This window comes from Phaseolus vulgaris, chromosome 4, assembly GCF_051622355.1.
Source record: "Phaseolus vulgaris cultivar YP4 chromosome 4, ASM5162235v1, whole genome shotgun sequence".
Taxonomy (NCBI): domain Eukaryota; kingdom Viridiplantae; phylum Streptophyta; class Magnoliopsida; order Fabales; family Fabaceae; genus Phaseolus; species Phaseolus vulgaris.
In genome coordinates this window covers 49233181-49249255 of record NC_143501.1, presented here as the reverse complement: position 1 = coordinate 49249255, position 16075 = coordinate 49233181, and the positions used below count along the sequence as shown (strand labels likewise).

Below are 16075 nucleotides of genomic sequence, written 5' to 3'. Positions count from 1 at the left end.
CAGTTTCATTTACTATTTAAATTCACTTTCTCTAATTAACCTAATTTTAAGAAAATGAGTTTATTTTTAGCTGAAAAAATTTAGAAGAAGAAGAAGAAAATGATTTTAAAACTAAAAGAAAGGTATGCTAAAAACGACCCCTAAACTGGTTTTGAAATGAATCAAGAATGATGGAAGTGGAAGAATAAAAGAAAAGGCATAAACAGCAGAAAGAGAAAAGTGGTTTGGAAAAATATGACAGAGAATTAGATGCAAGGAATCAATAAGCTGAAGAACAACGCTTCCTTTACAGTAAGAATGAAAAAATCATTCTAAAATAAGTGTATTTATAGTTTTGCCATGTGAACATGAGAGAAGACAAGAACTAGTTTTGAAAACTGCACATTCACTTCACCCACACCTTCTTCAACCTATTCCAATATTTTGTGGTGTGCTGCATCTATTCACACACAAAAAGATGGGAAACAACAACGTTGGTTTTTACCGTCATAGTGGGAGTCTTCCTTTTCCATGCCATATTCAACTGGGAGGAGATGCTACCATCAACTTGACCACATCTGTGTTTCACAAGTGGGATGATGGATCATATACCACTCAGGAAGAAGTTTCATACACCGTTGAAGGATCAACGTGCATGCTCGCGTTAAGAATACGTGGTTACAAAAACGACCATGTCAACTACGTATCGTTGTTTTTCTGTGACAGCATAGTAGATAAGATATGCCTGCACATAAACAAAAGCGAAACCGGTTTTGATACGATCGAATTTAAGCTTGACAACAGTTCGATCGCGTGGACGAAGAGGAAGAAGAAGGTTGATGCATGGGGTGGTGTTACGGACACCAAAGTTTACTTGTATGGCACTGCAAACAGGTGCGGTCTTCTTGTTTGGGAGGGCAAGAAAAATGATTCTGATGAAGACGCTAAGGCAGTGACTGTTGCACACTATTATGTTCGTAGTAGCGGAACAGTAGCTGTTAACAGATCATGTGAAACAACAGATATTGGGTTTTCTGTTGTGGTGAAGATCGCAGAATCTGATGGAAATTTTGATGTAACAGTGGAGGGTCCTGAACGACACCCTGTTTCTGCTTTATTATACATGTTTGATGAAGTGAACAGAAGTGGGATTTGGAAGCCAAGCATGTGCCCTCATTGTAGTAACATTCGGAGGAACATGTCTCGGCTCTCTGATAGTGAAGACAGTGATGGTGTTCCCCTACCACCACATCATGGCAGCCAGAAAAATGCAGCAAGCATTGCCAATGATGGAAGGTTCAAAGGGCATGCCAATGGTAGCTCCATCAGATGCAAATATTTCTATGGTTTTAATTGAAGGAAGACCCTGTGCGTGTGTGTGTGTGTATATATATATATATATATATAGCCTATTTCTATGATATTAATGTGTTGCCTACTTTACACATATATATTATATAAGAAATTGCGATTGTAACAGAAGAAAATAAGAAAAAAATAAAATAAATTTGACACAGACTATAGTGATCCATGTCAAAATAAGGTTTCTTTTTCTTCAATGTGGAGCTGAGTGAGTTTCATAATCCTTCTTTTAAAGTTGATGATGATGAGAATGGGCATGCTGACTTTGCAGAAACCGTGTGGGGTTCTTGGAGCCACCAAATAATCTCTCCTTTCTCCAAATGCAATCATGAGCTATTTGAGGTTGCATTCTCAATCTTGGAATTGGATTACCATTAAAAAAAAAAATTTAGAATGTGTTGAAACCTTTGGTATATATAAAAATTGTTTTTTTATCAACTATAAATAATATATACATATGAACCACTTTATGGGTGATCCAACCCATATACAAAGAAACAATGATACTCTAACAACCCAACAACTTTCAGACAACTACTCAATAAACGAACCTTGCCTAAGACAACTATCAACAACGAGCTATAGTGAAGGAAGCCAGATCAAAGGATCAAAACACCGATCGGAAAAAGAAAAACAAGCAAAGGGAAATTTATGAGTGATCCAAGACCAAACCTTCACTTGAATCAAAGAAAAGATCATAATAATAAAAAAAAACTCCACCTTTGAAAATAATCTTATTCCTATGGCTCCAAATTGTGAAATAATCTAGTCTCCCTTATCTTGGTTTATATCTCTAACTCCTTTTTTAAGAAGGAAAAAATTATGTGTTTTGCACAAGGGTCTTTAAGAGTATATCCTCCTATGTGGAGTAAGGGGTTGGTTTCCTTCAGGAGCTTTTATATCTTAATTTAGGATAAAGAGATCCAAAGGAAAAGTATAAGGGAAGTGAAAAATGTTACCTTTTGTTCTTTTTTGTTGAGTTAGTGGGTTGTACAACTGGTATGATCTTTGTAAAAAGTTTTATAAGTTCCTATATTTGCTAGTAATTTATGTTTGATGGTTTGTTTATGATTCGATTCTAGGTGTTTATGGTGTTGGTACACTTTGGTTGTTGCCATGGGTGAATTCATATGGTTGTGTTTTGATTGGGATAAGGGTTTGTGTTTTGATTGGGATAAGGGTTAGTTGGTAGCTTCTCTTGAGGGCTTGGTTTAGGTTAGGATGTAAGGTTTTTTTTTTTTCTTTTGTATAAAGGTTAATCATTCTTTAAGTGATCCATATTTATTTATTGATTCTTGATGATAAAAAAAAATCAATATATATAAAAGAACATATTAATATTTCTATTATTTGATATATTTAAAATTTAAGTAATTTTAATTTTAAAAACTAATTAAGAAGTAACAATATTAATATCAAATCGACCTCAAAATTGAGACTAATAACTAACATTAGAAAATAAAATTATTAAATAAACATAAATTTTAGAAGAAAAAAATAATTAATTATCATATTAAATAAATTATATAATACTCTATGTAGTAAAAAATTTAGTGGTATGTAAATTAATTTATATTATTAATAAAATTTCTAAAAGTTTATATTAATGTTTTAGTTACACATTATAATTTAAATTAATTAGTAGTTAATTATATATATATGTAAAAAAATTATTTTATAAATTTTATTAATAATAGAATCTAGTGTAGATATCAATAATTATTTTAATCTTGTATCTAATTTAATTAATATAATAACTAATTATTTTTTCTTTTTAAAATTGGTTTTTATTTAATATTTTTTTATAGTGTAAACTCAATTTTTACTAGATAAATTCCAAACAAAAACTTTTATTAACGAGTTCATTCACACTTGCTATGGTTGAAACACAGGTCAATAATGCCTTTAATTTTTCGTTTTCGGATTGAGATTTGAATCTTGTTATCTGCATTAAAAGCTGCAGGTAGTTGGAAAGGGCAGGTTCATTGTGAGAATGGTTTCAGTTGGATGAACAGGGCTCATGTTCCTCTCAAGGGTGTGCCATGATGCTGTTAATTCTGGTTTTATTTGCGTTATGGTATATGCTTTTAGGTGCTGCTGGCAGGTTCTTTTGTTGTGATGCAGATTAAAATCCTCAATGTGCTATTCTGGTGCAAAATTATTGATCTGTCGGATGCTGCAGATATGCTTTTGGTCAAGGATATGAAGGAGTGAATGTTTGTTTTTACATATTTTATGTTCTGCACTAAACCAAAGCATTGAAGTATAAAATGTAACTTTCAAATAAGAATATATTTTGGTTACAGAACATATTTTATTCTTTAAAAAATATTATAAATTTAATTTTTAATTATAGAAGAATAATCTTACTATTATTAATACATAACGATATATTCTTGTACAACTAGTTGCTCACATGGTTGAATGGTCGACAGCTTTTGGCATACTTAAACTCAAATGATGAGATTTTAAAACATTATTTAGTCATTAATATATACAAAGTATGATAAAAATGTGATTGGGTCTCTTTTCAACTTGGGTTAACTCTCGTGTAAATTCTACTAAGACTAACTCAACACTGCACAATAGAATCGAAAGTAGACGAATCAAGAATGATGGAAGTGGAAGAATAAAAGAAAAAGCATAAACACCAGAAAGAGAAAAGTGGCTAGGGAATCAATAATTAAGCTGAAGAACAACGCTTCCAATACAGTGAGAGTGAAAAGATGATTCCAAAATGAGTGTATTTATAGTTTTGGCATGTGAACATGAGAGAAGACAAGAACTAGTTTTGAATAACTCCACACCTTCTTCAACTCATCCATTCCAATATTTTGTGTTCTGCTGCATCTATTCTACACACTACAACATGGGAAACAACAACGTTGTTTGTTACCGTCATAGTGGGAGTCTTCCTTTTCCATGCCATCTTCAACTGGGAACATATGCTTCAATCAACTTGACCACATCTGTGGTTTACAAGAGAAATGATGGATCATATCACGATAAGGCAGATGTTACATACACCGTTGAAGGGTCAACGTGCAACCTCGCGTTAAGAAGAGCGATTAACAAAAACAGCTATGTCAGGTGTGTATCGTTCGAACTCCGTGACAGCATAGTAGATATGCTATTCCTGAATATAAACAAAGCCGAAACCGATCTTCTTAAGGTCCAAACTATTTCGGACGCCATTTTTAAGACGAAGAAAAAGAAGAACCTTCATGCATGGGGTGGTGTTACGGAGACCAAAGTTTACTTGTATGGCACTGCAAACAGGTGCGGTCTTCTTGTTTGGGAGTGCAACAAAAATGATGGTCATCAACACGCTAAGGCAGTGACTATTGCACACTATTTTGTTCATAGTAGCGGAACAGTAGCTGTTAACAGATCAACTGAAACAACAGATATTGGGTTTTCTGTTGTGGTGAAGATTGGTTTATCTGATGGAAATTTTGATATAACCGTGGAGGGTCCTGAACAACACCCTGCTTCTGCATTGTTATACATGTTCGATGAAGTGAACAGAAGTGGGATTTGGAAGCCAAGCATGTGCCCTCATTGTGGTAACGTTCGGAGGAACATGTCTTCTTCGCAGACTGATAGTGAAGAGAGCGATGGCAGGCAGGGAAATGCAGTAAGAATATACAATTCTGATGGAAAGTTCAACGGGCATGCTTGTGGTGCCTCCATTAGATGCAGAGATTTCTATGCTTTTAGTTAAGGGAAAACCCTAACTTTGTGTATGTATATATATTTTAATGATAATGTTAATGCAAGATGAATGTGTTTATGAATGTGTTTTGTGAGTTGATGGAGGCTAGCTATTCTTAAAAGGTTACACTGATATGGAATCAAATAATCTATGCTAAGGATGATGTTTAATGTTGGAGAGATGATCTTTTTTTTTTCCTCTCTTGAGTAGTCTTTTCTGTTGTGTTTGTGGGAGGAATCTAATAATCTTGTGTGAATCTATTTTTACCTTATATAATCTGGTAAAATGTGAGAAGAAAGTTTGTAGATTTATAATTATTTTGATGTAATTTTTTTTAATCTCATTTATGTACGATTAGCTATTTATAAATGAGTTGAAGTGACAAGAACTATTTTATTTTATTAATATATTTTTTTTATTGATAAAAATATTAATATTCTTTCTATATATATAATATAATATATATATATATATATAATGTCATAATCTATTTGATGAAGTTTGTTCTCTGGTCTATCTCGTTGTTTTATCTATTTATGTTTAAGGTACCTTCTGTAGTGTTGAAAAAGATTGTGAATCTTTTTATGGGGTTGGGGATCTGAAGAAGTTAGAGGACTGGGGTAGGAGGTTTGAAGACCGTTTTGGTTTAAAAGTTGGAAATGGGTAGTCTATTAAGTTCTAGAAGGATAGATTGGTGGGTAATGAAGCCCTAAAGAGTAAATTTCCAAGGCTTTTTTCTCTTACTTAGTATTTCTAAAGAAGTTTCATTGGACTATTGTGGGACTTGGGTTAACAATGGGTGGGAATGGAATTTGGTTTGGAGAACGAGCCTTTTTGTCGGGGAGAAGAACCAGGTCGACCAACTTCTGAAGGTGGTGCAAGACCTTGATTTGGAAAGAGTTGATAAGTGGGCCAGGGAAAGATGTCGCAAGTTTAGAGTTTTCGGTTAAGTCCGCTTATGTTTTTCTAAAAGGAGATTCTGAAGGAGCATCTGCAATCATTTAAGGCCTTTTGGAGGATTGAAGCTTTGCCTTTTGCTCATTTTTTTGCTTGAAGGGTAATGGAAAACAAGATCGCAACCAAAGCTAATTTGGTCAGACATGGGATTGCGGTTGAAAATATTTTGTGTAGCTTGTGCAGGGAAAAAGAGGAGAATTCTCTTCATATGTTTTTTGGTTGTCGTTTCACTTGGTTAGTGTGGAGTCTCTATTACGTGTGGTTAGGGTTGAAGTCAGTTGATTCTTTTAATCCTCATACTCATTTCTTGCAGTTTAACCTGACAATGCACCAAATTCTGTCAATTTTGTCTTGGGGAATGTCTGGATTGCGGGGATTAGTGAAATCTGGTGTGTTAGGAACAAGGTCATCTTTAAAGGTGTAGTGGCGGATCTTTCAGAGCCTTTCTCTTTGGCTCAATTGAAGGTTTGGTATTGGATTTCCTCTAAAATTTCATCTGTTTGTTTTTCTTATTCAGATTGGTGTCTTGAACCTATGGTTTGTCTAAACTCGATTTAGATTTGGTTTTAGCTTTGCTGGTATATGGTTTTGGGACTTCTTGTTTTAGAGTAGTTTGGTTGGCTTTAGAGTAGTTTTGTTGGTAGTTAGTTGGTTTTTTTTTAAGTTGTATAATGATTGGTTCACCCCTAAAGTGTTCCGTATTTATTTATTCATTATTGCTAATAAAAAAATAGATTAAGATAATCAACATCTCTTTCCACTTGTTTGATTCATCCACTTGTTTAATTCTTTCATTTGTTCCATTATTTTATATATATATTGGAGATTATGTTCTTTGGATTTGTTTCAATCTAGTCGATATGTAACAGAAGAAAAATGAGAAATATAAAAATGAAACACAATATAAGGATTCATACCATAACAATAAGAAGAATTAAACATAAATATAATTTATAGATAGAATCTTAGTCTTTAGCTATATAAATTGGCACTATAAACTTAGTCTGCTATAGCTAACATGTGATTAATTAAAATTTTATGGTAAAGTGTTTCCCAAAATCAATATATAAAAAGACATATTAATATATCTATTCTACATATTCAAAATTTAAGTAATTTTAATTTTAAAAACTAATTAAGAAGTAACAATATTAATCTTAAATCAGCCTCTAAATCGAGACTAAATCAACACTAATAATTAACATTAAAAAAATAATTAAATAAAAAAAATTTAAAAGAAAAAAAAAATAGTTACTAATATATTGAATAAATTATATAATAATTATTGGTATATGTAAAGTAGTTTCTATTATTAAAAAAAACTTTAAAAGTTTCTACATTAGTATATAATTAACTATCAATGTTTTAGCTAAACACTTCATAATCTAAATTAATTGGTAGTTAATTAAATATTAATATAGAAACTATTTGATAAATTTTATTAATAATAAAAACTAGTTTAGATATCAATAAATTTTTTAGTCTATACAATAATATCTAATTGAATCAATATAGTAATTAATTATTTTTCTTTTAAAATTAGTTTTTATTTAATGATTTTCTTATTGGACAGATATGTAGTTGGTCCTCCGAAATAATGTAATTAATTTTTTTAATCAATATATGTACAAATTAGTCTTACAAAAATATTGTTGTTCTATACATGGAAAATCTTATTATAAAATATAAACTTTTCATTTTTAAAAGTTTTTAGTGTCTTTTAATGAAGATATTTAGAGGTAATTAGTTTTATAAAAATTTTGAAATATTTTATGATGAAATATTTTGTTTAGATAAAAAAAGTTGAAGTTATAAAAATTTATAAGAATAATTTAATTATTTAAAAATTAGATAATGTTAAAATGTACCTCAAATTAAAGAATTAGAAGTTTTTACACTCTCATCTTTCAAATTTAGTTATTTTCTTTTCATATTATCAATTTCGATCTAAATAAAATATTTAATTTTGAGAAAATAAAACGAATTGTTTTATTTTTTTCTTACATTGAAAAACATGATAATAGATAATTTAAAATAATTATAAAATTATAAAAAAATTGATGAAATAAAAATTAAACTAACATGATAGTTCAAAATCAAAACTTTTAATAACGAGTTTATTCAAAGTTATGTATAAGATGATCATTAATTTTTTAGTGTACCAACACGAAATTACTACAAGAAAAAAAAATCTAAAATATACTTATTTTAAATAAATAATAATAACATAAAAATTTAAATTAAATTCTAGAATGTATATTATGGATCATAAGACAAATCTACTGGTGATGATGTCCTTAAAGTTATATACTGATTCATATCTAATACAAATGTATACATGAATGTGTGACCAACTTTATTAATAATCACTATTTCTAATGCTAACAAACAGAAAATAATCCAATAGAAACCAATTTTTATAAATCAAAATAATTAATTGCAATAGTAATTAAATTAAAAATTATTTTAGAAACTAAAACAAAAATTGATTTTTAAATTAGTTTCTATTATTTTATATTATTGTTAAATAGTTTCTAAATTGGTCTCTAATTAGCAACCAAGTTTTATCTACCAATTATTTAGTTTCTAAATTTAGTCTCTAAAACCTTGGGAACAATTTAGAAACTATTTAACAATAATAGAAACTAATTTAGAAACCAATTTTTGTTTTAGTTTTCAAAATGATATCTAATTTAGTTACTATTGCAACTAATTATTTTGGTCTCTAAAAATTGGTTTCTATTTCATGATTTTCTTGTAGTAAACCTGTCTCAAATTAAAATTTCAATATAAATTACAAAAATATTAAACTTTGGAGACCTGGTCCACGTTTTAGGAATTACATATTTTATGTTCTGCACTAAACTAAAGCATTGAAGTATAAATGTAATCTTTAAATAAGAATATATTTGGTCAAAGAATATATTTTATTCTTTAAAAAAAATATTATAAATTTAATTTTTAATTCTAAAAGAATAATCTTACTATCATTAATACATATCGTTATACTTGTGATCCACGACCTTTCGACATAAATAAACCCAAACGACGAGACTTTAAAATATTATATAGCTATTAGATATTCGATTATTTGAAAAGTATGATTATGGTGTGATTGAATCTCTTTAAGAAGAATCCGTTATAAGAACAAACTCTTATTTCAAACACTATTTAAAATTATCGCAATGCATAAACATAACTAACCTGATTTTAAGAAAATGAGTTTATTTTTAGCTGAAAATTTAGAAGAAGAAGAAGAAAATGATTTTAAAACTAAAAGAAAGGTATGCTAAAAACCACCCATAAACTGTTTTTGAAATGAATGAAGAATGATGGAAGTGGAAGAATAAAAGAAAAAGCATAAACACAAGAAAGAGAAAAGTGGTTTGGAAAAATATGGCAGAGAATTAGATGCTAGGAAATCAATAATTTAGCTGAAGAACAACGCTTCCAATACAGTGAGAGAGTGAAAAAATCATTCTAAAATGAGTGTATTTATAGTTTTGGCATGTGAACTTCCCAACCATGCTCACCGGAGAAGACAATAACTGGTTTAGTTTCCCATTATTCTTTTGAATAACACTGCACATTCACCACACAAAAAGATGGGAAACAACAACGTTGCTTGTTTTTACCGTCATAGAGGGAGTCTTCCTTTTCCATGCCATCTTCAACTGGGAAGATATGCTTCCATCAACTTGACCACATCTGTGTTTTACAAATGGGATGATGGATCATATTCCGACAAGGCAGAAGTTTCATACACCGTTGAAGGGTCAACGTGCAACCTCATGTTAAACAGATGTGTTGAGCAAAACGGCCATGTCAGCTTCGTATCGTTGCTTCTCCATGACAGCATAGCATGTTTACAAGGAGAAAAGCTATGCCTGCATATAACCAAATTCGAAACCGGTTTTATTACGATGGAATATAAGTCTAACAGCAGTTTCATCGCGTGGACGAGGACGGAGAAGAACGTTGATGCATGGGGTGGTGTTACGGACACCAAACTTTACTTCTATGGCACTGCAAACAGGTGCGGTCTTCTTGTTTGCCAGAGCAAGAAAAATGATTATCATGGAGAGGTTAAGGCAGTGACTACGGCACACTATTTTGTTCATAGTAACGGAACAGGAGCTGTTAACAGATCAAGTGAAACAACAGATGTTGGGTTTTCTGTTGTGGTGAAGGTTGGAACATCTGATGGAAAATTTGATATAACAGTGGAGGGTCCTGAACGACACCCTGTTTCTGCATTATTATACATGTTCGATGAAGTGAACAGAAGTGGGATTTGGAAGCCAAGCATGTGCCCTCATTGTAGTAACATTCGGAGGAAGCAGAGCAGAATGTTTTGGCCATCTGACAGTGAAGACAGTGATGGTGTTCCCCTACGACCACATCATGGCAGCCAGAAAAATGAAGCAAGCATTGCCAATGGTGGAAGGTTCAATGGGCATGCCAATGGTAGCTCCATCAGATGCAAATATTTCTATGGTTTTAATTGAAGGAAGAACCTAACTTGGTGTGTGTGTATTAATGTTGCCTATTTCTATGATATCAATGTTGCCTATTTTACACATAAATATTATATAAGAAACTGTGATTGTAATATTATATAGTGATCCATGTCGAAATAAGGTTTCTTTTTCTTCAATGTGGAGCTGAGTGAGTTCATAATCCTTCTTTTAAAGTTGATGATGATGATGATGATGATGATGAGAATGGGCATGCTGACTTTGCAGAAACCGTGTGGGGTTCTTGGAGTCACCAAATAATCTCTCCTTTCTCCAAATGCAATCATGAGCTATTTGTTGTTGCACTCTCAATCATTTAGTTTAATGATTCACCCATGTTACACTTCAAATGGTCTGGATATATACCCTTTTTCATCATCCAACATGCATGAATCTTGCAATCCACATGGCAGAACGACCAAAATAACACAGGCGGCTTTAAAAAACATGGTACTACTTATGACTCGGTCTAAGATATTTTCTACCCAAGACTAATTCTTCAATAAACCAAGCTTTATCAGATAAATTAATCATTCCGCAAATGGTCTTCCATACTGAAAAAGATCAATTTCTTAAACATGTCGCAGTCCAACTTATCATTTTCTTTTACCAAATCAATTCAATTTTTGAAAGATCCTAAATAGATAGACCATGATTTGAAACCTCTTAACTTGTTTTGCCCACGTTTGCAGGCTGACTCGGAGAGTTCCCACACGACACATGCGCCGTTGAACAGACCTTAAACAACGTGGGTGCAACTCATTGTTGTCTTCTAGGAGAAATCAATTTAGGTAAAAGGTACAAATACATATTTTCATTTTGAGACACACAAGTAAATACCTTACAAAAAGTTTGATACCAACGTTTGACAAAACCATCCCACTTTCAACTACCAGAAAAAAATAGACACATGAGCAACAATGGAAATTGTAAAACAAGGTTTGATGCAGCAACCCATTTCCAACACTATAGCTGAATAGCCGAAAAAAAGAAAAAGAAAATAAAGAATGGACCTGTGTTATTTTTTTTTTTTGTATACATACCCTGATAAATACAATTCAAAAGATGATCAATTTGGTAAAGAAAAAAAATTATAGTAATTGGTAAGTCTCTCCAAAGATGTCAGTAAAGCAATCAACTGTGACATTGGCAAGAAATGAATATAGATTTATACAAAAGATAAAGGCATAAACAGTTACTAAGGATCAAGAGCTTCCACTGAAACCTTGACTGTTCTTCATCATCTTTCTCATTTCCATTTCCCTTGTGGTTTGGCGGCTCTGAGCTTCACTGCTTGAGCCAGATGGGTTTAAACCATACTCACTTGTAGCTGCACTGTATTCGCTGCTTGCACCATATTCCTGAGTTCCCAATGCCATTTTTCTGAACTTTTTCATGTCTTCCCTGTACTGTACAGTATCATAATCTGAGCTTTCATGAGAACTGTACATAGTGCTGTGTCCAGGTTTGACTCCTTCGTTAAGATCTGATAGAGACACATCTCCTTCCAGAGCACGCACAACCTGTAGTTTGTGTATCATCATCATTAGTTTCCATGGGGATCATGTTCTCATATCTTAGGCCAATTCAAGATTCTTCAATCTACGTATTCGAGAGTTAACTATGAGCTTAGCATGGTGATACTTGAAAAATTACAACATTTACCTGGCTCATTCTTGGTCTGCGCTTTGCCGAATGACGTGTGGAAGCTGCAGCACATGCCACCATTCGTGCCATCTCATTAGGGTCATAATCATTCTGAAGCCTTGGGTCAATAATAGAGTCAAAATCATCCTCTTCCAAAGCTCGTGTGAGCAAAGGTCTAGCCTGTGACATGATAAAGATGGATTTAGTCAAGAGTTGCTCTGCAGCACCATGTTCTGCTCCAAACACACAGAGAAACCTCTCTATTTCTTGACTACTTGTAACTAAGAAATTCACATATGAATTCATAAATGTATACACAGTGAATTTCTTAGCTAAAATGGAATGCCATAATACTTACCCATTCTACCAAACTATCCTCCATGAATGTTTGATTTTTATCAACTGGTCTCCGTCCAGTTATTAACTCAAGGAGCATGACTCCATAGGAGAAAACATCTGATTTGTCTGTGAGTTTTCCACTAGAAGCATATTCTGGAGCCAGATACCTATAATAATTGAAGCACGAGTTGTGAGATTGAAACGTGGCACCAAACAACAAAATATTTGATCGAGTTCATTGTTGTTGGTTTTCCTTATAAACTGTTGGTGGCACTTGACAGCAATAAGTTAATAAGTTGAAAGTTGAAAGTTTGAGATTTTTTAGCTATGATGTACTCTCTTTATCTATCTCTCGTGTCATTAAAGAATAGCATAATAAGTTAATTCGTCCATTGAAAACAGATTATTCCACAAGCTACTTTCCATAATGATACACATCCAAGGTTCGTAAAAAGATAGAAAGAAGAAAGTGTGTCCCTACCCAAAAGTCCCCATCACTCGTGTAGAAACATGAGTATTAAGATCAGAAGAAAACTTAGCAAGACCGAAATCTGCAACCTGACAACAAAATAAAGGTGTCAATTCAATCACAACTTCAAAATAACACTTTGAAAGTAAATAATGAAAGTGATTTTATGACTTTTATCAACTAGACTAAATCAGGTAAGCAATGAACAGCTGTTTTATCAAGTTGTGAGAAAGACATGTAGTGTAGCACAAGAACACACCTTGGCTTCAAACTTAAAATCCAGAAGAATGTTGGCAGACTTGATATCACGATGGATGATCTTAGGATGACCTGGAAGTACAGAAAATCAAAATAAACATTTTGGTTGGAAAATATAAATTAATAACAGAAGAAGAAACCAATTCAGAGGTGCAAAACATACAATCTTCATGAAGATATGCCAGTCCCTTAGCAGATCCTAAGGCAATTCTTAGTCTTGTGGGCCAATCCATGGTAGGTCGTCCTCTTCCTGCATTGCAAATAGCCATCAAAACCGCTTCAATCAAAAGCATTATGCAAATGGTAGAAGTTGGTGCTTGGCCAACTTTCAGCAGAAAAGATGGACCAACCAAACAGAATTTTTAAATGGAAAGGAAAAATGGGAAGCACCAACCATGCAAATGGAACTCTAATGTGTTGTTTGGAACAAATTCATAAACAAGCAACCTCTGGGACCCAGTGATGCAGTATCCAACCAAAGATACAAGATGCTTGTGATGAACACGGCTAATTATCTCAACTTCAGCCTGGAACTCACGCTCCCCTTGCCCACTTCCAGCCTTCAATTGCTTCACTGCCACCTCCTTGCCATTGGGAAGAATTCCTCTGTGAACATATCCAAATCCACCTTGTCCAAGGAGGTTCGCATCAGAGAATCCATCTGTGGCGCGTGCCAACTCCTCGTAGGTAAAAGTGCTCTTAGAGAACCCCAATGAAAGCCCTGGAGAAGGAGGAGGAAGTGGTTCACCACCTGAATAGTTTGATCCAGACCCACCACTGCTGGTGAACAAAGGAGGCGGGGGAGGAGCAGTTTGAGCAGCATAAGCCGGAGCCGGTGGAAGCGACGACTTTGGAGGCATCATTGAAACCACATGATCCTGCGGAGGGGGAACATTGTGTTGCCATTGACGTGGGGGACCACCATAATCATCTGAAAAATATGAAGAAAACACCATGAAATAAGTAATTATCATTTGACTTCAACTCTGAACATCACCAAAAGACACGGTAAAAACTCTCATTTCTTCAAGAATTAGAACAATGTCTAACAACTGTGAAGAAATCAGCACGAAACGAGTTCCTATTTAGATAAACTTCTTGGTAAAAAATTCAAAATGAAACATGTCAGATATATTAAAATCTGCTATTGGAGAAGCTGAATGAAAAAAAAAAGTCTTTATTGATGAGTTTGAACAAACTGAGTAATTAGAACAAAACTTAAGAACTAAGAAAAAAACCAAAAGCAAATTGTAAGATATGAAAATACATGATATTAGTTTTACTTAGTTAATAATGTGAATCCATAAGTAAAAAGATTCGAGTGAGGAATTAAACATTGAGAACATCTTGAAACCAAACACAATTTGCTGAAAACTTAAAATCAATAAAATTAGCAAAAACATGAAAGGCTTCTTCGACAACATTATTAGATCAAATGTGAAAAAGCAAAATCAAAAGCTCACTCACCTTTGGGTCGCTGCGGCGGCGGAGCATAGTACTCCTCGTCGCGTCTTCTCTTCTTCTTCCGACAGCATATGCAGAGAATGCTTAACACAACAAGAACCGCGACGGCCCCCACGGCGATTCCGACCACCACGCCAGTCGAAACACCCGACGAAGACGACGGCGGAGGAGAAGGAGTGGTGGGAGTCGATCCGGACGGAGGAGAAGGCGAGCTCCGAGACGGTGGGGAAGGAGTGTTGCCGCCTCCGCCGCTACTCGGAGGTGAAGGTGGAGTACCCGACGGCGGCGACGGAGGAGAGCTCGAAGGAGGCGAGGGTGGAGAGCTCGATGGTGGATTGCTCGACGGCGGGGTTGGAGGCGCAGGAGTAGACGGAGGAGGAGAGGAGGGAGTCGACGGAGGTGGAGAAGAAGGTGTCGCCGGCGGAGGCGCGGAGGGAGTTGCTGGAGGCGGCGACGATGGAGGTGTTGGTGGAGGTGACGAGGGAGTGGCTGGAGGCGGCGCGGAAGGTGTGGTCGGCGGCGGAGCCGCCGGAGTGGACGGCGGAGGCGCTGTGCTGTTAGAGGGCGGCGAAGACGGCGCTGGAGCTGTTGACATTGCTGAGAACAGCTGCAGAAACAAAAATCTGAGATCGAAAAACAAAAAAGCAACCTTATAAAGGATTAAGGTCGAAGAGAATAAGGTTTATATGATTATGTGTATTTGCATCTCTCTAAAACGGTTTAGAGAGAGAGAGCAAAAAAAAAAGACAACGAAGAATGGTTTGCGTGGAAGTCGGAAAGCGTTTTATCTGAAAAAACCGTGGATTCTCTTTCTCACCTATCACCTTTGAAGCTGTTCCTCAGTCTCACTGTCACTCTGTTTTTCCTCTTTTTTATTTTTTATTTTTTATTTTTTTATTTTTTATTTTTACTATTTATTTTAACTTATTGGTTGAGCCAACCAGCGAAGACAAACGGGTAGCATGGACCCACACGAATACGCCGCGGACACCTTCTTCTTACAATTTATTTATTCATTTTTTTAATTCTCTCATATTTTATTTTATTTTGAAACCAAAAAAAATTAATTATATAAAATCAGTATTAAAACAATCTTAATAAACTAAAATAAGTAATTCAAAACAGAAGGCGTTGGTCCGTTACGACGGTTGCTTTTTTTTTTTCTTTTCCGGAATTTGTTTTTTTGTTTGCATTTTCGCTTGCAATTAGTTTTTTTAAATTGGCGAAAAACAAAATCCAGTTATTAGATTTTCTACGCGTTGATTAATTTTGTTATAATTAAACATTTAGTTTTAATATTAAAACATTAGCATACGGTGTAACCGTGTTCCAGTGCTACGTAAAGTCGTGAAGAAGAAGACAAATTCC

At 33.9% G+C, this 16075-nt stretch overlaps 2 protein-coding genes across 2 annotated transcripts; one reads left to right on the top strand and one right to left on the bottom strand.

Moving 5' to 3' along the window:
* Positions 1 to 343: 343 nt before the first annotated feature.
* Positions 344 to 1538, top strand: LOC150028154 (uncharacterized). Its single transcript, XM_090301355.1, has one exon. It carries the CDS (start codon positions 458 to 460, stop codon positions 1334 to 1336), a length of 879 nt encoding a protein of 292 aa, XP_090157481.1. The 5' UTR covers positions 344 to 457; the 3' UTR covers positions 1337 to 1538.
* A 9993-nt stretch (positions 1539 to 11531) lies between these two features.
* PERK1 (proline extensin-like receptor kinase 1) lies at positions 11532 to 15557 on the bottom strand. Its single transcript, XM_068647301.2, has 8 exons — positions 14711 to 15557; positions 13638 to 14174; positions 13407 to 13493; positions 13245 to 13315; positions 12998 to 13074; positions 12536 to 12683; positions 12196 to 12357; positions 11532 to 12053 (listed from the first exon to the last, which is right to left on the bottom strand). Exons 1-8 carry the CDS (start codon positions 15300 to 15302, stop codon positions 11736 to 11738), a joined length of 1992 nt encoding a protein of 663 aa, XP_068503402.1. The 5' UTR covers positions 15303 to 15557; the 3' UTR covers positions 11532 to 11735.
* Positions 15558 to 16075: the final 518 nt, after the last annotated feature.